Raw genomic sequence first — 26,419 nt, forward strand, 5'->3', positions numbered from 1 at the left:
GCTCTGACCATGACTGAAAATTGTTTGACGGCAAGCTGAGCGTGTGTGTTGATCTCATTATAATCATTATCATCTTAAATCTTCCAATCACAAGCGGGTGGAATTTTCTACTATTATCTGCTTTGCAGCACTATAAAATAGGGCTTTTTTAGTTTTCATTTCATTTTCCCCCATTCTGAAGACTCAAAAAGTTTCGGAATAAATTAAACTTTAATTAATTAGGATTTTACCAAGCGTTCTATTTTTTTTTTCCACGACAAAACGGACTTGGTAATATATATTAACTGAAGTTTGTTTTAAACGAATGGTTATGGAGAAAAGCCTTTACTTTAGCAGGATTACAGTGTGTGTGCTTTGTATAAACCGAGTTTGCATTGTAGAACTCGGTTTATATTAACGCAATTGTACAACAATACCAAAAAATATCACTCGACTCACTTTCAGATAGAAAGTATTATGCGGCGGCTGCTGCTCACGACACCTAGCGGCTATTTATATCTGAAAAATAGATGATGGCTGTGACCTATATTTACCTTGATTATGAATTCTGTGTTGTTTCAGGGATGGTGGTTATGTTTAGTGTTGTTCCGTGTATACCATAATTCTTTGTTTGCTACTACGCAGGGATAGATTGTGGTGATACTATTCTTAAATAAAATGGACTCCATTTATACCGAAGAGAGATTATCCGATGCTGTTGCCGGCACCGAGCCTACCGGCTTTGCACTTGGGAACTAGAAGATGCTAGTCGTAATTTAATTAATTAAATGCAGATCCACTTGAATTCTCCAGGAAGCCAGGTAACATTTCAATTCAGAGAGCAATATAAATAGCGAAATTTATTAATGATTGCATTCAAGATGTCATTAACTAAGAAGACCCCTTGCATAGTACTGGAATTACCATCAACGTGACATGCAGTGAATCATCTTAGTTCGATTGGTGAACTTGTCTCTCCCTTTCTCTCTCTCTCTCCATCCTGTCATGTCAGCAAAAGACTGCAAGCTCGAATTCGAATCATCTCCAGCACATATTCAGAATTCCAAAGAACATCGTCAGTGTTCAAAATCGGTTTCAGCACCTATGGAATCGGCATCCAAAAATGTGTGTAGCAATGACAGCGAAGAAGTTAGTTTGCCCGAAGATGATGCATCGCAGTTACTGGAAAACTTCGCCGACTCGCCGGCTGCGAAGAGCAACGATAGCAAACATCGTTGCGGGATTCTCCAAAGGCCAAAATCAGTATCATTTCACAGTGGCTCTAGTCTTCCAGCAGAACGAAAAATTTCAAACGGTAAGTTAGAAGCCACGCATTTGCATGCACTACAGATGCATAGGTCTCAGTTCAAATTTATTTATTAATTTTAATATTTTTATTATAATTACATATTTTGAGGACTTGATATAGAACCGTAGTATTTTGATTCATAGAAACGAAAATAAAATAACTTTGAAAATAACATTAAAAACGTGTTTAACTATCCAGGTTATCTTATTGATAGGTAAAAAAAATTATTGAAATTTACCTCGTGTTCAGTAGTCCTCCCTTTTCTCTGTGAAACTGCAATACAACTAAAGTGAATTTTAGTTGCCAAGTAAAAAAAAAATAAATATATATATATATATATGATTGATTACAATTGATGTGTTAAAAATAATTGAACATAAGTTTGAAAAGAAAAAACTGAAAGGTGCTAAAGCCTACTTGATTATATATATAATAATAATAATTGTATAATAGACTGCCATAGTACAGCAAAGGTAGAGCATTATGTTGGCATATATTCAGTTTTTTTTTTTTTTAAACTTGTCAAAAGATTTTATTTATGAGGTCAAATGTCCGACATTTATTCCGAATGAAGGCAAATTTAGATTATTATTATTATTATTGGCCATATGGTGCAAGGAAGCCTGAGGATTATGCTGCACCAGCCAAAAAACTTTTCTGCATTACCCTGAGAGAGAGAGAGAGAGAGAGAGAGAGAGTGTCAGTCAGTCAGTCAGTCAGAGGTAGAAGGGAATCACCAAGAAAGAGAAGAATGATAATATCCAGCTCAGTACCCTGGGTATGCCAAGTCCATACTCACCAGATGTGAGTCCCTGGGGTAGTGATTTAAGATAGAAATATTAATAGTGACAAAGTATATGAATGAAAGCTGTTACAGCTTAGAAATATTAATAATCAAAGAAATTATATGAATAAAGGCTGTTATAGTTATACTCAGGTTGTGCTCATGATGGCCCCAGAAATTTTTTACCAATTTCTTTAAAAAATTGAACGTTACTGTAAAGAAAAAAAAAAAAGATAAACTGCAGCCATTAGCAACCCACTGCAGGATGAAAGCCTCCTCAACAATTCATGTTGAGGGATCTGCCATGCTGGTCCAGTGCTGGTTGGCAGATCGACCATATTTAGCGGTCAGGGGCTTGAACCCGGTCTACTCAAGGAGCGTGTGCTACTGCACTTCTGCTCCTGACCACTTGGCTACGGAACATTACTGTAATGGCCTGTAATTCAGTATATCCTAGGATTTAATTCAAAGCAAATTGTTAAAAATTCAAATCATTCATTACCTGATTAAAGTACTGCATGTTAAGATTGAACTATCAACACATTTCAATTTGTTTTGGAATTTTACTGCTCATATACAGTAAATCCTAGTATTTTAACATTGGCCAAAGTTTGTGGTAATCATTTGCTAAAGTACTCTATATTAGGCACTCTTCATTTTGTGTTACCCAGGCAACATTTTTGAGGATAGTTGTAACCCCCTGCCATTGATTAAAAATCAAGAATGAAGCAGGAAATTATCATTTCTTGCCATTACACACCATCTAATTCATCACTTTTAACAAGGAGTATAGGGAGGATGTATTCCTTATCCCTGAAAGATTGTTCATGGCAGTGCGAAAGGAAAGCAGTAATGATTTCCTGCTTCATTTTTTTTGTGATTTTTAAAAGGGACATAGAGGGGATATATCTGCTATTCTGACAAGGTTGCCTTTGTTACATATTCACTGTATTCAGAATATACTGCTGACAAACTGCTAGAACAGATCATGGGGTTCTGTCATTGATATACAGGAACTTGGCCAGCAGGGACAATGAGGTGAATTGTAGATTATCCCATTGTATAAGGCAGTGATAAGGCTACATTTAGAATATTGTATACAGCTTTGGAAACTTTTTTTGTTTTTTCTGAAAATTCCAAACGTGAAAGGTATTAGCAGGGCCGTGCCAGGCTATGTAGCTGTCCTGGTGCAAACTTCTTGTTGCCACCCCTATCTCCCCCATGGTCATGTTTCTAATATAATTTTTTTTTTTTTTTTTTTTTTTTGGGAATTTAAAGAAGTATATATTTCCAAAATAATATATAATTTCATCCGAATTTGCTTCTCTTGCATCTAGTGTTTCTTGCTGAATTGGAATGTCAACATCTTGGGCAGGTGATAATTCAGTAAGTTCTTGTTTTGTCATGTGTTTCAGTTTCTTCATCAATAGTAGTAAAGCTAGAGGAAATTGAAGTTGTTGGACCTGGCTGTGGCTGGATGTCCAGAAACCTAGTAATCGAACTTGTTACTGTTTAATGTGAAAACATCTATGGCGGCACTAGAGTAAAATCGATTGGTAACAAAATTTTCTTGTAGTGGAAATAACGCAATTGATTGGTAATGAAGAAAGCTGACTGTTTAGATTTTAAATTATGCAAATTATGTCACTTCCTAATTGGTGCTAATGATGCTAACTCATTCACTAACATTGATTCGGTAGGGTAAGTAGTTGTTCGTTGTAAGTAGTTGATCGGTAGGGTAAGTTGATTCAGTAGATTAAGTTCATACTAAGATATGGAAATGACTGTTCACTTCCTAAAGACTTCCTATACTCAGTCACTAACATTGATTTGGTAGAGTAAGTAGCAGGTAATAATATAATGCAAGAATAAAAGCTTTGAAGACACCGAAGAAGCCTCTTGTGTCGAAAAGGAATGAGTTCAAAAAACATGGAGAACAAAAAAAAAAATACAGACTTTAATAAAATCTGCAGATTTTATTAAAGAATATTCTTTCACACAAGGGCATTTTATTGCTTAAAATTTAAACAGCTTCAAGAGTGCAACAATAAAACAGTCACTTCAGCAAACTAACTTCTTGGCATAGTTTTTGGTTATGACGTCAACTAGTCTACAAATGGATTTTGCTAACTATTGTATTGTAAAAATACCTATAAAAGTATTTCGAAGATGGCTAAAACTCCAGCTGAGGGAAATCAAGAGAAGTATGACGTCAACTAGTCTACAAATGGATTTTGCTAACTATTGTATTGTAAAAATACCTATAAAAGTATTTCGAAGATGGCTAAAACTCCAGCTGAGGGAAATCAAGAGAAGTATGCAATAATAAAAGCTTCAAAAAGCCACCGAAGAAGATTCCTATGTTGACAAAAGAATGAGTTCAAAAACATAGAGAGAATGAAAAAAAATGCAGAGTTTAATAAAATCTGCTTCCTAAGATTTTGAACAACATCGACTTTTCATCAAGAAGCTGGACCATCGACATCATGAAATTATATTCAAGAACTTATTGAAGATTCGAGTTCAAATGAATTACTTGAGGATTTTTGATTGATTCCTGAACCAGCTAGACAGAATATACTGCAGCAGAGAGCTTCAATTGCATCATAAAAAAAGAAACAAAATCATATTTCAGCTCCTTCAACCTATGCAAGAATAAAAGCTTCAAAGCCACAGAAGAACCTTCCCATGTCGACAAAAGAACGGGGTTCAAAAACAAAGAACGAAAAAAAATGCAGAGTTTAATAAAATCTGCTTCCCAAGATTTTGATCAACATCAGCCTTCTACGTAGACTTCTCATCAAGAAGCTGCTTTATGTTAGGTGAGTCGGAAAACTGCTAGCTTGGGGGGGGGATTTGCAGACTAATAGATTAACAGTAGCTGCAGGCAGAGGTGGAAATGATTCTTGCATTGCTTCTGTTGGAATGGGCAGACGTCCAGAAAGTCAGTTTCTCGGAACTGCTGGTGGTCATGAAACAAGTAAATAAGTGGGCTGTGTTAGAATAACTAAGAGTAAGAACAGATGCATGTATACTTGCATGTACACCAGTGCTAGTAGTATAGTAAACACATTTGATGAATTTGAAGTGCTGATTAAGACATCCAAGGCGGATATTGTTGGGATATCAGAGACTTGGTACCATTCAGATAATGCCTCCCTTCCTATCCTGTCTGTACAATGTGTACAGACAGGATAGGAAGGGAGGAGGGGTTATGCTATTAGTTAAAAAACACAAAATCTAAGGAAGTGCAACCAGTTGACATAGATAGACAGTGCAATGTTGAGTCAGCTTGGTGTGACATAAGCACTGGGAAAGCAAAAATGAGGCCGGAGTTTGTTACAGGCCTATTGACTCTGATGAGTACAATGAACAATTATACAGAGAAATAGTGGGCCAGTAAATCAGAGTGTCTTATTTTCCCAGATATAGACTGGAATGTGTGGGTTGGTCACTCGCACACTAGCAAGGCTTTTGTGGACTTGTTGGATGATTGTTTTCTACAGCATCATGTTAGAAAGGCAACAAGTGGGAGTAACACTCTTGATCTGATTATCAGCAGTGAATATTCATGCATTAAGAATTTACAGATAAAGGAACCACTAGGTAGCAGTGATCACAGTGTACTGATGTGGGATTTACTTAAAGATGTAACTACCATCTGGGGTAAAGGAAAGGGTTTCTGCTTTTGTAAAGGTGACTATAGTGGTTTCAGAGATTTTTTTTTTAGGTTCGATACAGTGGGACCAACTGATGATGTTACCAACAGCAAATGGGACGCATTCAAGGAAGTAATCTTGGAAGCTACTAGGCTTTTTGTTCCAACTAAGAAATACTGCTCTAGGTTCAGGCCCAAATAGGTGTCAGATGAACTAATGAGACTCGTGGCAGAGAAGAAAAATGCATGGGTTGCACATAAATTGTCAGGTGGCACAGAAGCCTATGGTAGATACAAGCAAGTCTGTAATCGGTTCACAAAGGAGGTTAGGCAAGCGAAGGCAGATTATGAAAAATCTTTTGAAAAAGGATGGGAATGAAAAATTATGAAAAAGGATGGGGATGAATTAGTGGTCCACTTGTTATCAATGGTTTGACTGTAGATGATCATTCTCAGATAGCTGCTAAACTAAATGAGTACTTTGCATCAACATTCAAACATGAGGAGTTATTCAAGGAGGAACAGGCTAGATGTTTATCAAACTTTAACAGGGAGTTAAATGATTTCGTAATAACTGAGAGCAAAGTGGAGGAGAAATTGTTGAAGTTAAATATAAGAAAGGCACCTGGGATGGATGGGATCTATCCAGTTATATTAAAGGTGGCAGCAAAGGAAGTAGGCAGACCCTTATCCGTAATTATGAGAGCATCCTTGGACTTGGGGGAAGTCCCCACGGACTGGAGATGTCCCCGGGGGCTCACATCTGGTGAGTATGGGCTTGGCACACCCAGGGTCCTGAGCTGGATATCATCATTCTTCTCTTTCTTGGTGATTCCCTTCTACTTTTGACACACACTCTCTCTCTCTCTCAGGGTTACTCGGGAACTTTTTTTTTTTTTTTTTTTTTTTTTTCCTGGTGCAGCATAAGCCTCAGGCTTCCTTGCATCATATGGATAATAATAATAATAATAATAATAATAATAATAATAATAATAATATATCTCCAATTCACAAAGGGTGACACAAGCAATTACAGACCTGTTAGTTTGACTTCTGTTCCAGGGAAAATAATGGAGTCATTGGTTAAAGAAACATTGCAGGATCATCTAGACAAGACAGCAGTAATAATTCAGACACAGCATGGGTTTGTTAAGGGGAAGTTTTGTCTGACCAATTTGATTGGATACTATGATGTGGTCACAAAGGAACTGGATTCAAAAAATAATTTTGATACCATATACTTGGATTTCAGGAAAGCTTTTGATACTGTTGCACATGGAAGTTTACTGTAAAAATTGAAGCAGTATGTCATTAAGGGCAAGTTGCTACAGTGGATAAAAGGATGTTTGAGTGGGAGAAGACAGAGAGTGGTGGTCAATGGGTACTGCTCTACTTGGACTAATGTGATTAGTGTGTCCCTCAGGATTCAGTGTTGGGCCTGTTGTTGTTTTGTATATTTATCAATGATATTGATGAAGGTATATCAAGCTTAATGTCAAAGTTTGCAGATGATACAAAGGTTGGCAGGGTTGTTAATAACAGTAATGACAGTATGCTGCTGCAACAGGATCTGGAAAAGTTGGGTAGATGGATGGGCTGAGAAGTGGCAATTGAAGTTTAACATTGACAAATGCAAAGTACCGCATATGGGTAGCAGTAACCTCAGAGAAATGTACCAACTATGTGGTGTTACACTGAGGGTAGTGGAGAATGAAAGAGACCTTGGGGTAATTGTGCAGTCAGATATGAAGTTTTTTGAGCAGTGCAGACAGGCTGCCAGGGTAGCTCATGGGGTCTTTTTAATGATATACACGAATTTTGTAAGCAGGTATAAGGAGGTGATTATCTCTTGGTATAAGGCAATGGTCAGGCCACACCTTGAGTACTGCATACAGGTCTGGAACCCTCATTTTAGGAAGGATGTAGAGTTGCTAGAATGAATACAGAGAAGGGCCAACAAGATTGGTGCTCTTATGAAGAAAGGCTTAAATTCTGAAAATTGTAGCTTCTGGAGACTAGGCACCTGCTTAAACAAATTCAAGGCACAACTCAACAAATATTTGGAACGAATGGGATCAGTGAAATGGAAAGGGTGTTTTTTTTTTTTTTTTTGGCTGATGCTATAAGTTTCTTCGTTGCATCATGCACCTCTACTAATTCTAAAGCCATACAGGCTTTGAAGGATTTCCAGGATCATCTGTTGTGGGTCGACTTGCTAGAACGAAGGCTCGTCGGGTTGCTATGGCTAGAGATGTTGATTTAGAAGCCGTACCGATTGCAAGAAGAAGTAGGAGTGTTTTGTTGAATAACAGCAGAATGATCTCGGCTAAACAAAATCATTTTCCACTAATACTGGCTTGTGCTATTACCATCCATAAATCTCAGGGAGGTACTTTCGATTCCGTAGTTTATGAATATGAGAAATGTTACGAACTACAACTAGTTTATGTCGAATTATCTCGAGTTACCAATATCAATGAACTTTACATTATTGCTGCAGATGGAGAAAAGAAATTTTATCATGGACTGACACATGGTACATCCACTCTTGCACTTTAAGCTGAAATGACCAGGTTGTTTAGTAATCCTCTGTTTACCATACAAGATACTTTATATGAGTTCATCAGTAAACGACAAAGTCTTTCCATTCTAACGTTAAATTGTCAAAGTTTACATGCTCACAGTGACAATCTCCCTGATGCGGTCACACAACAATCCAATTTACTTCTACTTTCTGAAACATGGCAAAATAACAAAGAAGTAGTAAGCTACCTAACTTCGATTGTGTCGTTATTCAAACAGGATATGAACAAGCTGGTGGTGTAGCAGTTTATCATAAGAGAGAAAATCGTACTCATGTTGTTACTTCTCGTATGGAAGTGATTTATCGAATGCCTTCTTCCTGATGGTCAAATGATATTGTCAGTAGTCATTTACATTTCACCTAACCAAAAGATCGAACACATCATTGAATTCATCCATTTTGCTTTACTTCCTTACACAATTGAAGGAGCTGGATTGCTGCAACAATTTTCTCACACGAAATGCGACCAAATACCAATGATACTTAGTGGAGATTTCAACGTTAATTTTGCAGATACTCAATCCAAACCTTTGACTGATATCTTAGAAAATAAATTTGGACTAATGTTAAAGATTTCAAGATCTGTATTGACTACTAATCATGGAACTATAATTGATGCTTTGTTTCAAAGACATTTACACTCTTTACAATCTCAAGGGTATGTATCATCTTTTAGCCATCACAAAGCCATTGTAAATAAATTACCTGTTGAACATGTATTGCAACCTCATATTTACAAAACTGTCGAAAAAAAATAAATGCTTTAAAATGTTAAAAGTGTTCGGATTCTTTTCATACTAAATCCCTTGAACCTTGTCCACGCCAAGGTTGTTTTCACTTAAAATAAAACATCTGTGTTTTTTTTATTTGGTCGCTTTTCATTTTTTTCCTTTTTTCTGTATTCATAACCAGAGAGTCGTTTCTTTCCATCAGACATTGTTTCTTTTTTTTTTTTTTCCTTCTTTTTTTTATGATAACCCCAAACACGGTACTAAGTACTATAGGTATACCTATAGTACTTAGTACCGTGCTTGGGTTGGAGGTTGAGAAGACAAAAGAAGATATTTGTTGACATTAGACTTGAACTTCTGTAGACTGTAATTTTCAGGAAATACATATGAAGGAAGGTTGTTCCAGAAAATGGCAGTTGAATGAATAAACGAGGAAGATGAAAAGTTGGTTCTGTGATTTTGAAGTTGGACAGTAAATGGATGATGGCAGCATGTATTCGGACTGTTTTGAAAGAGAGAGTGAGAATTATAGAAGCCAATTCAGAAGAACAGTGCCCATGGAAGTATCCGTAGAAAAGGCATGCAGCAGGAACAGTACGGCTATGAGAAAGAAAGTGGAGAGAGAGACTGTTAGAGAAGAGTCATTAATTAATCTAACTGCCCTCTTCTGAATGGAATCTAGAAGCCTGAGAGAGGTTTTGGGGGCACTGCCCCAGTTGTGGGAACAATATTCCATGATAGGGTGGATTTGTACAGAGTAAACAGCTCTTTGGAAGAAAAGTAATGCTGAGAACAAAAGAGAAAACCAAGTTTTTTAGATGCAGAGGAAGCAATATTTGTAATGGTCTGGTGCTGAAATCCCATATCAGCATTGAGCATGCTCAAACCATTCAAGGCTTTATACACCTCAATGAGATCACCTCACAGATGCCTAGGTACTCTTTTCAGCAGCTCTACATCCTTCTTAAAATAAGACCTCCAGACCTGTATACAGTACTCAAGGTATGGCCTGACCATTGCCTTATACAAGGAGATAATCACCGCCTTATCCCTGCTAGAAAAATTACTGTATATCGTTGATAAGACACCATGATCTACTCTTGCAGACCGTCTGCACTGCTCAGAAAACTTTATATCTGCCTGCACAATTATCCCCAGGTCCTTTTCACTCTCTACCACTGTCAGTGTAGTACCACACAGTTGATACGTTACTCTGGGGTTACTGCATTTGTCAATGTTAAACTTCAGTTGCTACCTCTCAGCCCAACTGCTTAACTTTTCTAAATCCTGTTACAGCAGTGTACTGTCATTAACAACCCTGCCGACCTTCGTATAGTCTGCAAACTTGGACATTAAGCCTGAGATACCATCATCAATATCATTAATAAATACAGACAACAACAATGGACTCAACACCGAACCCTGGGGGACTCTACCAATAACATTAGTCCACGAAGAGCAGTGTCTATTGATTACCACTCTGTCTTCTATTTAACCATCCATTTATCCATAGCAGCAATTTGCCTCCAATGCCACACTGCTCCAATTTGTGCAGCAGTCTTCCATGTGCAACAGTATCAAAAGCCTTTCTAAGATCCAAATATATGATATCAAAATTATTCTTTGCATCCAGTTCCTTTGTCACCACATCATAGTATCCAATCAAATTTGTCAGACAAGACTTCCCCTTAATAAACCCATTCTGTGTCTGAACTATAACTGCAGTCTTGTCTAGATGATCCTGCAGTGCTTCTTTAACCAGTGCCTCCATTAATTTCCTTGGAACAGAAGTTAAACTGACAGTTCTGTAATTACTTGTTTTGCCCTTTGATTTACTGCAGGGGCTCACATCTGGTGAGTATGGGCTTGGCACACCCAGGCACAATCATCTAGCTCACTGTCAGAGTTTAATTCACCTTTGGCATTCCCTTCCTTGAATAACTCCTCATGTGTGAATGTAGATGCAAAATACTTATTTAGTTAGCTACCTGAGCAGGATCATCAACAGTTGAACCATCGATATCAAATGGACCAATCTGATTCATCTCCTTCCTTCTAGACTTTTCATAATTAAAGAACGCTTTGCTGTTTTTCTTATCATCCTTTTCCAAAGATTTCTCGTAATCTGCCTTTGCCTGCCTAATCTCCATTGTGACTTGTTTACAGACCAGCTTATATCTATTATAGGCTTCCATGTCACCTATTAATTTATATGTATTCTATGCATTTTTCTTCTCTGCCATGTCTCATTAGTTCATCTGATATCCGATTAGGCCTAAACCTTGAATAATATTTCTCAGTCTGTATGGAAAGCCTAGTAGCTTCCAAGATTAATTCTTTGAATGCTTTCCATTTTGAATTTTGGTAACATAATCAGTTGGTCCTACTGTATAGAATTTAAATACTGTCTCAGACCACCGTAGTCACCTTTACAAAAGCAAAAACCCTTCCCTTTACCCCTGATGGTAGTTAACTCTTTGAGTAAATCCCACTTCAGCACACTGTGAACACTGCCAACTAGTGGCTCCTTTATCTGCAGATTCTTAATGCATGAAGAATCACTACTGATAATCAGGTCAAGAGTATTACTCCCTCTAGTTGCCTCCTGGACACGCTGGTATAGAAAACAATCATCCAATAAATCCACAAATGCCGTGCTAGTGTGTGAGTGACCAACTCACAAATTCCAGTCAATATCTGGGAAATTAAAATTCCACATTATAAGACAATCTGATTTACTGGCCCACTCTGTTTCTCTGTATAGTTGTTTATTATACTCATCAGAGTCATTAGGCCTATAACACACTCCTACTTTCAATTTGCTTTCCCAGTGCTTATGTCACACCAGACTGACTCGACACTGCACTGTCTAGCCATGTCGACTGGCTGGACAGTGCGTTGGATTTTGTGTTTCTTAACTAATAGCATAACTCCTCCTCCCTTCCTATCCTGTCTATCCTTCCTGTACACTTTGTACTTCCCAAATTCCATTTCTGCATTCCTTATATCTGTGTAACACCATGTCTCTGATATCCCAACAATATCTGCCTTTGATGTTTTGACTGAGACCTCAAATTCATCAAATTTATTTACCAAAATCCTAGCATTGGTGTACATGCACATGCTCCTTAGTTTCTCTAACACAGCCCATGTATTTACTTGTTTCACAATGACTCCCAGCAGTCTCTGAAATCCCCCATGCCTTGTTTTCCAGGATGCTACTCATTCCAATAGAAGCAGTGCAAGAATCACTTTCACCTCTGCCAGCGGCTACTATTAATCTGTTGGTACATTTATCCCCTCAAGCTAGCAGTTTTCCAACCCACCTAACTGTGCCTCGCTAGCATCAGCAAATATTCTTGTCTCCTTTTCTGTTTTAGTGTATCTCATTACTGTTGAAGCAGTCTCTCCTGTTAACAAGCACAGACCAGGCTGAGAAAAATTCTACCCCCTGAACCTTGCACTATCTTTTTAGGGCTGAATTGATTGACAAGGCTCTCATCATATAATCCCTCCTATCGTGTCTGGGAAGAATTGCAGACACTTTCAAATTCAACCCTAACTCACGGCTTTTTTTAACTTTGACCTGTACTTGTTATGTTATTCTGCCGGTCTCCTACCCTTAATATCATTAGTGCCAACGTGTACAACAATATCACTTTTTGTGCCCTTAAAAGATGATATCTGCTCTTCAACATCATCATCTTTTGCCCCTGGGAAACATACTCTGGTCCTGTTCCATTTATTGTTTTTGCACAATATGTTCCCCGTTTCCCTGACAATAGTCACCGACAACAACTAGTTCCTGTGGGACCAGCGCATTCTGCTTTGGGGGTTGCCACTGTGTTGCGTGATGTTCAAGTGCAAGCTCTGGTGTTGATGTGGGCAGCTGAGAGCTTTATGGACCCCTCAATTTAAATCTGTCGAGGGCATCCATTATGGGCCTATATGAAATTTTTTGTTGTTTTGGTTTTTTAGGAGCATTAGCAAATAAGGCCATATTGCTCCGGGATATGCGGTGATCATTCCCTGACCTTTTCGCATCCTCCGTATTTGGTGGTGACGGGCTCGAACCCCAGTCTAATCAAGAAACATGTGCTATGCACTGCTGCTCCTTCCCACCTGGCTATGGAGGCGCTCGCCTATATGAGAGTAAAGTAACAAATTGTTACAGATAAATCCGTTATTGCAACAATAGAAAACCTGTACAAGATCTAACAGACAAGAAGAAGTTACACTAGCAGAATAAGAATAGGACATACCAATGTTACCCACTACTATCTGCTCCGAACTGAATCTCCACCTCAATGCTCTGACCGTCAGAAAGTGCTAACAGTTCACCCTATTCTGATTGACTGCCCTAACTTTACACGAGAATGACAAATTTCTTTTAAATCCTTAAAAGCAATGGACACTATATAATTGTGAAAAATATTGGCAGCTAGACCTAATATATCCGAATTTTTCCAGTTTCTGAAAACAATAAATAAACTGTTATAATTTTATATAAAATACATCAGTGAATAAATCATAAATCACAGGTTTGGGGCACTATAGCCATAGAAGCCGATGTGTCAGAAAAATACCCAAATCAACGAACCTTTTGCTCAGATTGTTTACTTGGGAGGACATAAATTCAAATTGAGGAAAGCAATTGCAGAATAGATGTGTGGAAATTTGCCTTTAGTCAGTGGGCGATTTATAGTTTGAACAATTTTCATTCTGTCATAGTGGATGTCAAAAACTTAAAAGTTTAAGGCAGAATTAGACAAGCATTTGGAGTGAATGGTGAAATGGGAAGGTTTTTCATTTTTTTTTTTTTTTAAATGCTATATAAGATTGCTTTCTTTCCTATGTGTCTGCTGATGCTAAGTAAAGTGTATTTATGTTAAAAAAAAAAAAAACTGGGGAAAAATGGGAAAATTTTTTTGGCTATAACATGCTTTGCTTGTAACATGGTTATTAAAGTTGTTGTCTGACACCCCTGTTCTATCGAAGTTGGGTGTATAAATATTTTTTTATCAATTTAAAAAAAAATTTTTTTTTGCTATGAGTTTTTTTCCTTATCAAATTACTTTGTTATATTTTGCGTTACTGTTTTCAAAACACTTGTATATTTCTTCCTCTAGAATCTAATAAATGAAACATAAAAAGTGTGTTCAATAAATCAGCCTAATTATCTATTTATAGTTTTGCATAATTGGAAGGTTAGATGTTATTTGTTCAGTATGCAATCTACTTGAAATAGCCATGTGATGCAATACACAGTGAGAAGCATCTGCTGTCTTTGCACAGTTTGAACAAATAAAATAAGATATGCCAGCATATTAAATTGCTGGCATATCTCAGTACCCATCATACCAAAAATGGCAGAGACATGACTATTGGGCCTCATGGTGGTTATTATATATTTTGAACAGGTACTTTGCCGTCTTTACTGAAGAAAGACCCTTAATGCTGAGAAGAGGCTGTGTAAGTGAGGCTGAGTCATATAAAATTAGTGATTTTTAAATTACAGATGACTGTTTATTAGAAAATCTTCCGAGCATAAAGGAAAGTAAGGCCACTAGAGTTAATGACATACACCCAATAATTTTGAGGGAAGTGGCCAGGGAGTGTATTGTACCATTGAAGTTAATTATGAGAGCATCTTTGGACTCAGGAGAGATTCCTTTAGATTGGAGAAGTGCCAATGTATCACCAATACATAAAGACAGTTCTGGATGAAGGTGGTAACTACAGACTGGATAATCTGACTTCAGTGGTAAGGAAAACTTAGAAACAGTGATTAAGACTGTAATCCAGGAAACATTGACAGATATGGCATTCTGAATAACACACAACATGGTTTTGTTAAGGTAAAATCATGTTTAACTGACTTAGTAAGCTGTTTTGACACAGTTACTTATGAACTGGATGTAGAGGACAATTTTGACATAGTTTATTTGGATTTTAGCAAGGCATTTGACTCAGTCCCACATGAGCAGTTATTGTATAAGCTGGAACATGTTGGGATTACTGGAAAAATTCTAAGATGGATTGCTGGGTAACCACAGGGCAGAAAGAAGAGGGTTGTGATTAATGGATATTCTTCAGTCCATTGTAAAGTCAGAAGTGGGGTCCTCAGGAATTGGTTCTTGGACTGCTGTTCTGATTTTCATAAACAACATCAACAGTATTATAGAAGGCTTGATGTCAAAATTTGCAGGTGACATAAAGGTTGGTAGAGTAGTTGATGGTTGGTACCAAGCAGCACTTCTTCGGGATGACTTGAACAGACTGCAAGAATGGTCAAAAAAGTGGCAGCTATGTTTTAATGCAGCAAAATGCACGGTCTTAGACTTTGGGAATAGTGACCCAAAAATAAATTACACACTTTGTAGGGTTGAATTAAAAACAATAGAGGAAGGTAGTGATCTGGGAGTTATAATATGGGCAGAAATGAAGTTTTTGGAGAAGTATAAACAGGCAGCCAGGAAAGCCCATGGTGTTCTGTTGATGATTTATCAAATGCTATCCTGTACAGATGTGGAGCTCATAGACCCACTGTATAAGGCAATTATAAGACCACATTAGGAATACTGTGTTTGAGTATGGAGATGCCATCTGAAAAAAAAAAAACATTGTGCTTCTTGAAAGGATCCAAAGACAGGCAACTTGCATGGGGAGATTGGCAAATGGATGGCTATATGAGGAAAGACTCTGAATACGTGGGCTACAGAGCTTGGCAACCAGGCTCCTCAGAGGTGACCTGATTGAGATTTATAAGGCCCTGAGAAGGGTTAGTAAAATGATTGAAGACAGAATTTTCGCTGTTATAGAGAATTCCAGAACTCATGGTCATAAATTGAAATTACAGAGGAAGATGTTTAGACAAGATTGTAGGGAGTTTTCTTTTAGTCAGTGAGTCTCTGGAACAGGTTGCCTTAATGGGTAGTTGAGACTGACAGTTTGAATAAATTTAAAGGTGAACTGGATAGTTACCTATGTGAGGAGGGAAGCAAATAATTTGTATTTTCTCATAAACTTTTTTTTTTTTTTTTTTTTCGGCCAGTACAGCAATAGCCCATGGCTTCCTTGAACTATATGGCTATTACTATTGTTCTGGAATCTCTTAGATGGCTAGCTGGTTTTAAAAATTAGGACATTTTGTGCCTTGTGTGCATGTTTCTATTTTTTGTTTGTCCCTAACACGAGGCCTCTTCGATGTAGTTACCTGTATGGGCTAGGAGACCTTCCAGTGATGCTTCTTTGTGTTTCAGATTAGCATCACTAGGATTCACTGTCCACAGTCTTGGTTCAAGGCTAACACCAAATGAATCCAGTTCATTGTGACCTCTGGAAACTCTGAAATGGAACCCTGGTGGTTGAGGGGATTAGCTTTGACATACCATTTTGGCCTCTGTTTTGACAAGGTGGGTGGTCCTGGAATGGCTCACCCAGAGGGGCCAACAATACCACATCCTTACCTTTGTGGTCTCAGGGGATGGACAGGATTCAGGCTGGTGATGAAGATGTAGTATCAAGGTAACTCTGGAGGCCTACTCCTGAGTGCATTTATTGCTAGCTGGGTAGTGGTCGTCCCTTGTGCTCCACAGTGTCCAGGTGGGGAGTCTGGACACAGAAAAAAATTAAAAATACTATGAATCTTGGTAATTTAAACTTTTTTCTTTTGGAATTCCAACACGGTCCCTACGAAACTTAGAAACAGACACCAATATCACTTCAGCACAGAAGCCCAGAACCAAAAGCCCCGTCAAGTCCGGCACCTCAATTTGTGTTGATCCTTGCAGCCAGATGCATGAGAGTAGGCTGTAACAGTAAGGTGGGCAGCTGAGTGCTTGTTGGGTTCCTTGGATTATCTTTTGAAGGAAATGTCGCTTTTCTTTAAGTACTCAAATTCATCTGACAACATGCTGAACTGTTACTTGATTCTCGCTCTCTCTCTCTCTCTCTCTCTCTCTCTCTCTCTCTCTCTCTCTCTCTCTCTCTCTCTCTCTCTCTCACTCTCAACCTACCCACATAAAAGCAACTGCTGCAGTAGCATTGTAAATAAATGGATTTTATATTTATACGCCAGGATGACCAGAGGAGTTTGCAAGATATAATATAAGAATTAGCACTGTATTTATCAGCCCATGCAAGTTTGAACCATAAGCACTCAAAGCACATGTACTTAAGCACCTTCGTGCCTGACTACTTGGTTGGTTATGGTAGTCTTTATGTTCCTCTATTATTCCATCTATAGCTAGATCTGCATACACTACTATACTCAGCACATGCAGTAAGGCTTGATTCGTAGAACCTCCATTGTCAGCCCTCCACCCAGCCAAGTCATTCTTGCTGCTTTTGATTATATTCTTAATATAATCAATAGCTTAATATAATATATAGGTACAATCTGAGTAAAAATAATTTGAACCCAGCTCTGCAGCACTAAACTTGAAAACTGAAGTACTATTACTACAGTAATGCTGATACACTGGTACAATAGTAATAGCACTATACTATTCCTAGCTACTGTAGTAATGTGTGTATTACATAAAATCTATAAAACATGACAATATTAATTAATGTCGAACAGAACCTCATAAGAGACTATATTCAAAGCATATATGAGGGGATATCAAAGAGTTCGTACCCTGACCTAGATAAAACATCAGTAGTAAGATGCAGTTTTTAATATAAGTTGTCTACATATTCAATAACTAACCTGAAATTTCATTCCCATAGGTGATTGTATCCAGAGGTGGAGCCTGGAATCTGAGGAGGGACGCTGTGGTTGACAAAGTGGAGTATCGAGCAGAGGGCAAGAAAGCTTAGGAAATTGACGAAGAAATGAAAGCTGTGTATGACACTGTAAAAAAGTGGAAACTGGAGTTCCAGTGTGGTCGTACAAGTGTCTGACGAGTCAAGAGAAGGAAGGCCATCAACATCCACAGACAGTGAGATGGTTACAAAGGTTGAGCAGCTGGTGCTGAGTGACAGACGTGTGACAATTCATTTCATTGCAAATGTAGTGGGAATTAATTATCGGTCTGCCCACCAGCATTTTACACGACCATCTACACATGTCTAAAGTCTCCACACAATGGGTTCCAAGATTGCTGACACTTTTGCAGAAGCAATGTTGAATGCAATGCTCTCGCCAACTGTTGGATTTGTTTAATGCCAAACTTTTTTGATCGGTTCGTGAAAAATGATGAATGCTGGGTGTACCAGTATGATCTGGAAACTAAAGACATGTCAAAGCAGTGGAATCACACCTCCTCCCCACCTCCCAAAAAGTCGAAGACCACTCCATCTGCAAAGAAGGTGATGTCTGTGTTTTGGAACAGAACAGATTACCTGACAGATTACCTACCTCATGGTTCCACACTTACCAGAGAATACTACAGAAATCTTTTGAAAAAGTTATGCGATGCTTTGAAGGTGAAAAGGCATGGAATGTTTACCAAAGGTGTCAGTCTTCTGTCAGACAAAGCACCAGCTCACACAGTCGTTGCCACCACCAACTTTGTTGCCCAGTGCGGCTTCGAACTACTGCAGCACCCACTCTATTCTCCTGACCTAGCGCCCTCAGACTTCTTGTTTCGAGAAATGAAGAAACCATTGCGTGAATGCCGCTTTGATTCATCTCAGGAATCAGTGAAGTGGAATCATTGTTTCAGGTAAAATGTGCAGACTTCTGTATTCAAGGCATTAAACAACTGATCCATAGATGGGAGAAATGTGTTACTATACATGGAGAGTACATAAAAAGGATTTAAGTTCCTGTGAAGTTTCACCTTTCTAGGGCTATTATTTCTAGGTAAGGGTACAAACTTTTTTTGATACCCTCTTGTATTTATCCTCTAATTCTGTTTAAAAACATCTAACTATGTCAGTATTTTGATTTACACAATGGCAATGGCTGATTTTATGTTTAACTTTCTAAATAATTAGCTAAATACAAAAATAAATCCCCAGTGGGGGAGCATATACTCTGGGCAGGTAATGGTAATGTTGATGGCTGCAGTGTCAACTTGGAGGATGGGGAAAGAACAAGTTAGTGAGGACCATTCAGTGAACATCTGTTCTGTTTCAGGCACATGGAAAATAGTTTCTATGAATGGATACACAAGAAAGGAGTTTCCCAAGAAGCACATATTTCAGGGTTGTGGGGTGGGGAAATGCCATAGTCTGTTTCAGAACGTGACCCAGCCTTATTACATATTTTATATGGTAAATTATCACCAATACATCAATATGTATATTTTTATCTTCTGTGTTGGTTTTTAGGAAAGCATTAATTGGGCAAGGTAATATGATAATATCTGCATAATGTTAATGGTAATCTCAATGGCAATATCTGCATAATGTATATATAAAGTGCTTTAGCATCATAATACACAGCCATTTCTGAATAAACAGAAAATTTTTAAGGCGGCATCGTTTTAGGTTATATCTCATATTGTGAATACCTTCACAACGAGTTGCCATGATATTGCACTACTAAAACTGCCATGATATTACCTAAAACGATGCTGCCTTAAAAATTTTCTGTTTATTCAGAAATGGCTGTGTATTATGATGCTAAAGCACTTTATATATACATAGTCCAATTTGTTCGCAGCTTGAGGCTCTAGCCCTAAATGCACCTTTATCTGCATAATGTTAATGGTAATCTCAATGGTAATATCTGCATAATGTTTTTTATATTTAAAGTATTCTTAATTTAAAGTTAATTAATCTAAAGTGTTTTTAATTATATCAGCTAGTATTTGTCTTTTTTTTTTTTTTTTTCTTTCTTTTAGCTGTGGACTGCCTACGTTATATGATCAATGGGAGTAGTTTAATAAAAGTAAAAGCCAGCTCTCGGCAGTATAGGCGATTTTTCACCCTTGAGGAAGATCTCTCTGCAATTCGATGGATTCCATCTTCCAAAAAGTTGGCAAAAGCAAGGCGTATGTTCACGATGAAGTTTTACTTATAAGATTATTTTTTTAATGAATATTTCAGTTTTTTTTTAAATCCGTGTAAATTAAGTAAACTTGCATTTCGCGCTAGAGAACTATAAATTTTGGCAGTTTGTGTGCTTCTAATTGATTGGTCATAATGGTGACTGAAAGCAGCTGTCAATCAAACTGTACATCAGAAACTTTCAAAGTTTAAAGGGATGAGGTTTTTTCTTTACTAAGCTTTAAAATAATTGTAATTGATTATTGTAAAGCTTGGAATGTGATGCTGGTATTTGTATAAAATTACTGTTAGTCATAGTTCTTTCACATTGATGTGACATTTGAGGCACAAGTTGACTAAATGAGCCTATGATCATGGACAAGAAAAAAAAAAAGGTTAATTTTTCTCATAGATTTAGCACAATTGGTAATTAACTGACAGTAAAATTAAATATTCTATTCTATAATGGAATGTGTTATGAACTGATTTACTTTTTGCATAATAAAATTATAATAAATTTATTTATCATTGCATGATACAAATGTTGTATTTAAAATGAGTATCTTTCGAAGAGAAAAGGTTTGATTGAAGATGAAGAGGAGTTAGATGCAGTGAATCTTTATGCAATGGAAGCAGAAAATAGAAAATATCACTTCATTTTCTTTTTAATTTCTTTGTAAGATAATACAGTCAGCTTAAGCTTTTTGAGAGAGAAAGAGAGAGATAAACAGACATTCCCTGATTAAACTATGCCCAGCAGTTACGTTATATATTAAGTTGTTAAAAAAATTTGTATAAGGAGAAACCCACAATCAAAAATTTATGCAGAGTGAAGTTGTTAAAGTGTAACATAATGGCACATAATTGTTATGGACATTAAACTGGCAGAGAGCAGGGGGAAGAGCAGTTACAAGGAAGTTCCTTGGGATATGTTTTGATTGGCTGTCAACTTTTGGTATCCCACTCCGATTGTTAAGGATCAGCAAACACTTGGGATTGGCACAATACAAAATAACAAATACTTCAAGTAATGAAAGTTACATTTCGGACAAGATGTAAATTTCATGTATAAAATGTATATGTAAGTGTTTAAAAAAAAAAAAGACAAAAAAAAATAAACAAATGAATAAAAGGCTAAACATGAGGCTTGATATGCTGGAAGAGGAGGTAGATCCAATGGAAGTAGAAATTGGAAAATCTCACTTAGTTTTATCTTTAATTTCTTTATAAGATAATAGTCAGCTTAAGCTTTTTTTAGCCCACACAGTATGAAAATTGGCCTGTACACACTATATAGACATAATGCATATTAACCCATGCAAACTAGTGCATTATGACCAAAACAGTTTTCTCAATAATGCTCAAAATAAATTTGTAAAAAATGTAATTTTTTTTTTTTTCCCCTTAAATTCAAGAATAAGTAAGATGTGAATTTAAAAGTTTTTGTAATTATATATTCAATAGGTTTTGGAGACCACAGCGAGAGGAATCATAATCCCTCCTGAAAATTTTTGCTCCTGTAAGGAAGTGTAGTGTGTTATTTAGAAATAGAAACTTTATCTTATTCTTGTGCAGTGTTTAAGTGAAGTTTTGTTTCCTAGCCTAACTATATGCAAGTTTTATTACATTAGATTGTGGTATGCAAGTAGAAGGAATCCTTTTAAGTGCTCTAAGTGCTTAAATATTAAAAAAGAAAAAAGAAAATCCTCATTAAGTTTATATGCTGCTTCAGTATAAAAGAAATAGCTATCAGTTTTGATTATAAACAACCAATGAAAGGAATGCATCATGCAGTTTCATCATCATTATGCAATCCAATAACATCATAATGAGTTTGATTGATGTTGGCAACTTGCTACTTCCTAATGCTAAGTAGTTTCCTGTGGTAGTATATAAATGAAAATTTCCAAAAGTTTAATACAATAATCTCTGGACACATTACAAAAAAATGAGATGGCAGCTATAATCTTGAGTCCATTCTTAATTTAGATGGGATTCTTTTATAATACTGGTGAACCAAGCCAAAGTTTTGTTTCACAGGTTTGCACATTATAACTTTAGTCATATAAGGAAGTACCTGGGAAGAAGGCTTCAAGCGTTTTGACTAACACAGCAAGTCATCATAGTTCGTTGTGATTATTTTCCTCCGAAGATGAACAATGTATTTTGTTGTATGTATTGAGATATGGGTCTAGCCCAGAATCCTGACAGTATCTACTATATCCTTTAGGAAGGATGTAGAGTTACTAGAACGAGTACAAAGAAGGGGCAACAAGATTGGTGAGGGGAACAAAAGTGTGCTCTTACCAAGAAAGGCTAAAGTTCTGCAAATTGTAGTGCCTGGAGAGTACAGGAAAGTACATACATACAAAAGTATGTATGTACAGGAATACCTCGCATAGCGCGGTTTCGAACAGTGTGGGTTTCGCTATAGGTACCTGCGAGATGATCTGATTGAGGTGTACAAGGCCTTGAATGGATTGAGCAAGCTGAATGCTGATGGGATTCTTCCTCTTGCTCAGATTAAGAACCTGAGGGGGCACAGATTCAAATTGAGGGAAGACAATTGTAGAATAGATGTGCAGAAATTTGCCTTTAGCCAGCGGGTAGTTGATTGGTGGAACAGACTTCCATCTTTTGTTGTGGAAGTTGATAGCCTAAATAAATTTAAGGCTGAGCTGGACAGGCATTTGGAACGAATGGAGGGATGAAATGGGAGGGGTTTTTTTGTCTGATGTTGCATAAGCTTGCTTCCTTGCATCATATGCCTCTACTAATGCTAATATTGTAAAAATATAAAAATATAATTCTATATATTTATTAGTTTTTTGGTAAGTAAATATTTACCTTATTAGATTAATTTTGTAGAAAGAATATAAAAAACTGTCAAAATTAACGACAAATACCTCTCTCAATTCGAAGATCATGTTTCCTGTTACAGAAACAGTTTTAAAATATGATAAAAATGACTTAATTAATTTTACTTTATTACGTTGCATTTAACTGGTAATTTTTCCAAGTCAAATTTTGGTATTTGTATAGGGCGTTTGAGCAATAATGATAGGTATAGCATTGAAATGCTAAAGATAAAAAACCTGAAATAAGAATAGTTTCAGAATATGAAAATTTAGAGTAATGTGTTTTGGCAGCTGCATCATAAATATCATTAGCATAACTAAAAATATAATTATGCAGGTATTTGTTATTAGCTGTACTTTCACAAATTTTTTGACAAGTACACTAGGCTTGACCATGGGCACCGGCATGATATTTTGAAAGGGGTAACAGGAAAAAATATCCGCGAAAAAAAATCCCATTTTCTTCTTATTATTATAATACTGATTATTATAATATTATTATAATACTTAAACAACCGATGAAAGGTTAATAATACTTAACATTATTTAAGTATTATTATTAAGATTATTATAATACTTAAAATGTTTGATTATAATTCGTAAGATTTTTTGCAAATTTTAATGTGCGATTTTGATATAATTAAACTGATTATTGTCAGTAATATTGTTTTTGTGAACACTTCCGTATGATTCTGGAGAGTATTATACGGAAGTGTTCAATGTATCATATTGAGATAAACTTCTCTTATTCTTTTACAAATACATATATGTATGTATGTATGTACAGGAATACCTCACATAACGCGGTTTCGAAAAAATTAACTGCGTTACGCACCAATACATTTGATATGTATGTATTATAATGCCAGCACGTAGGCCAATGCGTTATGGATTCAAGACCATTCTGACTGTTGTCGAAACTTCCATCATATACGGACTCTGCTAGCTTTGATAGATTAGTAAACACTCTAGATTCCGAGCGGTGAGGTCGTTGATTGTGCGTAAGCTGTACAAATATTTTTTGCTGTGTATTTTTATTAAAGATTATTTTTTAAAAATGTTACACCTTTATACTCAAATATGAGTGGGAAGAAGAAATGTAATGGCGGCGAGTGTTCTAGATCCAAACATCGAATGAGGTATGAAAGTAAGGCAGCGTTGCAAAATGACATTCGATGTTATAAAGAGATAGATGAAGAGAAGAAAAAAACTGATCAGTTATTTTTCAAAATAAAAATACAGTATATTCTTTTGGTATGTACATACTGCAATAAAAATCATTTGTACTGTATTTACTAGTATTTTTCATTTTTATCATTTTAGTTTCTTTTTTTACAAGAACTTTGTGTGCATCAATTTATGGTAAACAAACACCTATATATTTTTGAAACTCAACCCATATAATCAAATTGTCGGAATGCATTACATTAAAATACATACTAATAATACCTCAATCAGCGCAGTTTCGCATAGCACGGTATTTTTTTGGCACGAATTAACCGCGTTATGCGAGGTATTCCTGTATATATATATATATATATATACACAGGCAATCCCCATATAAAACTGTACTTGTACAACACGGCTTCGCTCTAACACAATTGATAAATTGCGGCAATCCTTGCACAACATGGTACTTATATAACACGGTTAGAGAATTTCGGTAAATCTCGCATAACGGTATTTTTGCACTTTTGTGCAGGGGAAACTCTGCAATTATTTTGGATGTAATTTTTCAACATTTCCACACTTTTTGAGTTCCAGCTGTTGACTCGCTAGTCAAAAAAAAAAAACAAAATATTGAGAAATCCCTGTATTTTATTTTGTTGGGAAATCCCTGTGTTACGTTCTGTGCTATTGAACTCGTGCTTGTTGAACTTGTAGAAAAATCTAGATTTCAAAGTTTTATTACTATTGGATAGTACACAAGGCCATCCAAAAGATTTAAGTCATCCAAACGTTGAAGTTATGTTCCTAACACCACAGTTGTACTGGGTTAATACAACTTTTTTCATTCAGCCATTAGATCAAGGCATTATATCTACCTTTAAATCTCATTACATCAGAAAATCGTTACAATGGATTTTGAAAAAAATTGATTCCGAATCTACCAAAGTAATGGAAGGCATGGAAGCATTTCTCAATTGTGGACTGTATCAGGATCATAGCTTTATAGCTGAAAGAAGTAAAACCATCAACATTAAATGCATGTGGAAAAATGTTTGGCCAGAGTCAGTTCATTCAGGAAATATGGTTGAACCGGCAGAAAATGGAATCGGTGCGACAGTAGAACTTGCTACGTCAGTAGGAGTGGGAAGGTTTTGATGATATGATTATTGAAGCCCTCCTGGGTAGCACAGTCCATAGAATCATCCTCCTCCCTACATCAGGTGAAAAAGACCAGAGTTCGAATCCAGTCGTTGACAGGAGGAATTTTTATGGGTCTTTTTCACAACATGGCAGAGTTAGTCGGGCTTAGGCAGCATGGTTTTTTCTCCCAGGAACTCTGGCTTTTCGTCCAGAAAAACAGAAAATCGACTACAGAACACACGCAATTTATAGACCTACACAGAGTAACATGACCTTAGTCGCCTATGCTTCTAAAAAAATAAAAAAGATATGATTACTGCAGACGGTCAAGAATTACTAGTAGAAAAAGAGGCTGGCGAAGCGGATTTGATGGAAATGGCATCGGAGGTAAAACCAAATCAATTCAGAGGATGATAGCGCAGATGAATAGCGCAGAATTCTAAACTTCCAAATTTTACACTAAAAAGCATAGGGGAAGGCATAAAGTTAGCTGAGCAATTAGAATCGTATTTTTTGAATGCAGATTCTTGAATGAAAGGAGCCAAAAGTTCAAAAGGGAGCTTCAAAAATGCTTAGAAAAAATTAGAATTTCAATAAGGTATATGCCATCAACCCCAGGAGCTTTATTGGCCTTTAGGCTTAAGTTTTTTCATTAAATAAACGTGAAATTTCAACATCGTTAATTACCGTATTTCCCCATGTATAAGACGCTCCCATGTATAAGAAGCACTTTAATTTTGGGGCCTGAAATTTGAAAAAAAAATGTATTACATAAAGTTATTGAACTCAGGTTTTATTCATCATAAAATTCATACAGCTCATCACTGTCAAAACTCCCACCCATTAGCTTGTCCTCATCTGTGTCGGGTGACGAATCACTGTATTCATATATTGCCTCGTCCTTAGTTCCATCTATGGCATTTGAAATGCCACACTTCTTAAATGATTTGACAACGATCTCAATCTTGATATTATCCCAGGATCATTTCACCCAGGTACAAACTTCTCCTATAGTTGGTTTCTTCACTCTTCCTGATGGTGTCAGATTGTCCCCAGAAGACTTCATCCATTGGTTCCATTCGTCTGTCATGGCAGCTTTGAAGGGTTTGTTAATGCTGACATCAAGTGGTTGGAGCTGGGATATCAAGCCTCCAGGTATGACGGTAAGTTTTGTTTTTTGCTCTGCAGCAATCTTCTTTGTATTTTTTGTTATGTGTGCCCTGAACTGATCAAGCACCAATAGGGCAGGTTTGCATAAGAGCCCA

At 36.7% G+C, this 26,419-nt stretch overlaps 1 protein-coding gene across 1 annotated transcript in view; it reads left to right on the forward strand.

Moving 5' to 3' along the window:
- The first annotated feature begins 526 nt into the window (after nt 1-526).
- Nucleotides 527-26,419, forward strand: part of LOC150077580 (inactive phospholipase C-like protein 1) — a 649,255-nt gene continuing 623,362 nt past the window's right edge. Inside the window, exons 1-2 of the mRNA XM_090386715.1 lie at nt 527-1,294; nt 19,842-19,991. Of these exons, the coding sequence (XP_090242841.1) occupies nt 985-1,294; nt 19,842-19,991 (460 nt within the window). The 5' untranslated portion in view covers nt 527-984. The remainder of the gene's footprint in view (nt 1,295-19,841; nt 19,992-26,419) is intronic.

Source organism: Mastigoproctus giganteus, chromosome 12 (genome assembly GCF_048544385.1).
Source record: "Mastigoproctus giganteus isolate SK-2022 chromosome 12, ASM4854438v1, whole genome shotgun sequence".
NCBI classification, from domain to species: Eukaryota; Metazoa; Arthropoda; class Arachnida; order Uropygi; family Thelyphonidae; genus Mastigoproctus; species Mastigoproctus giganteus.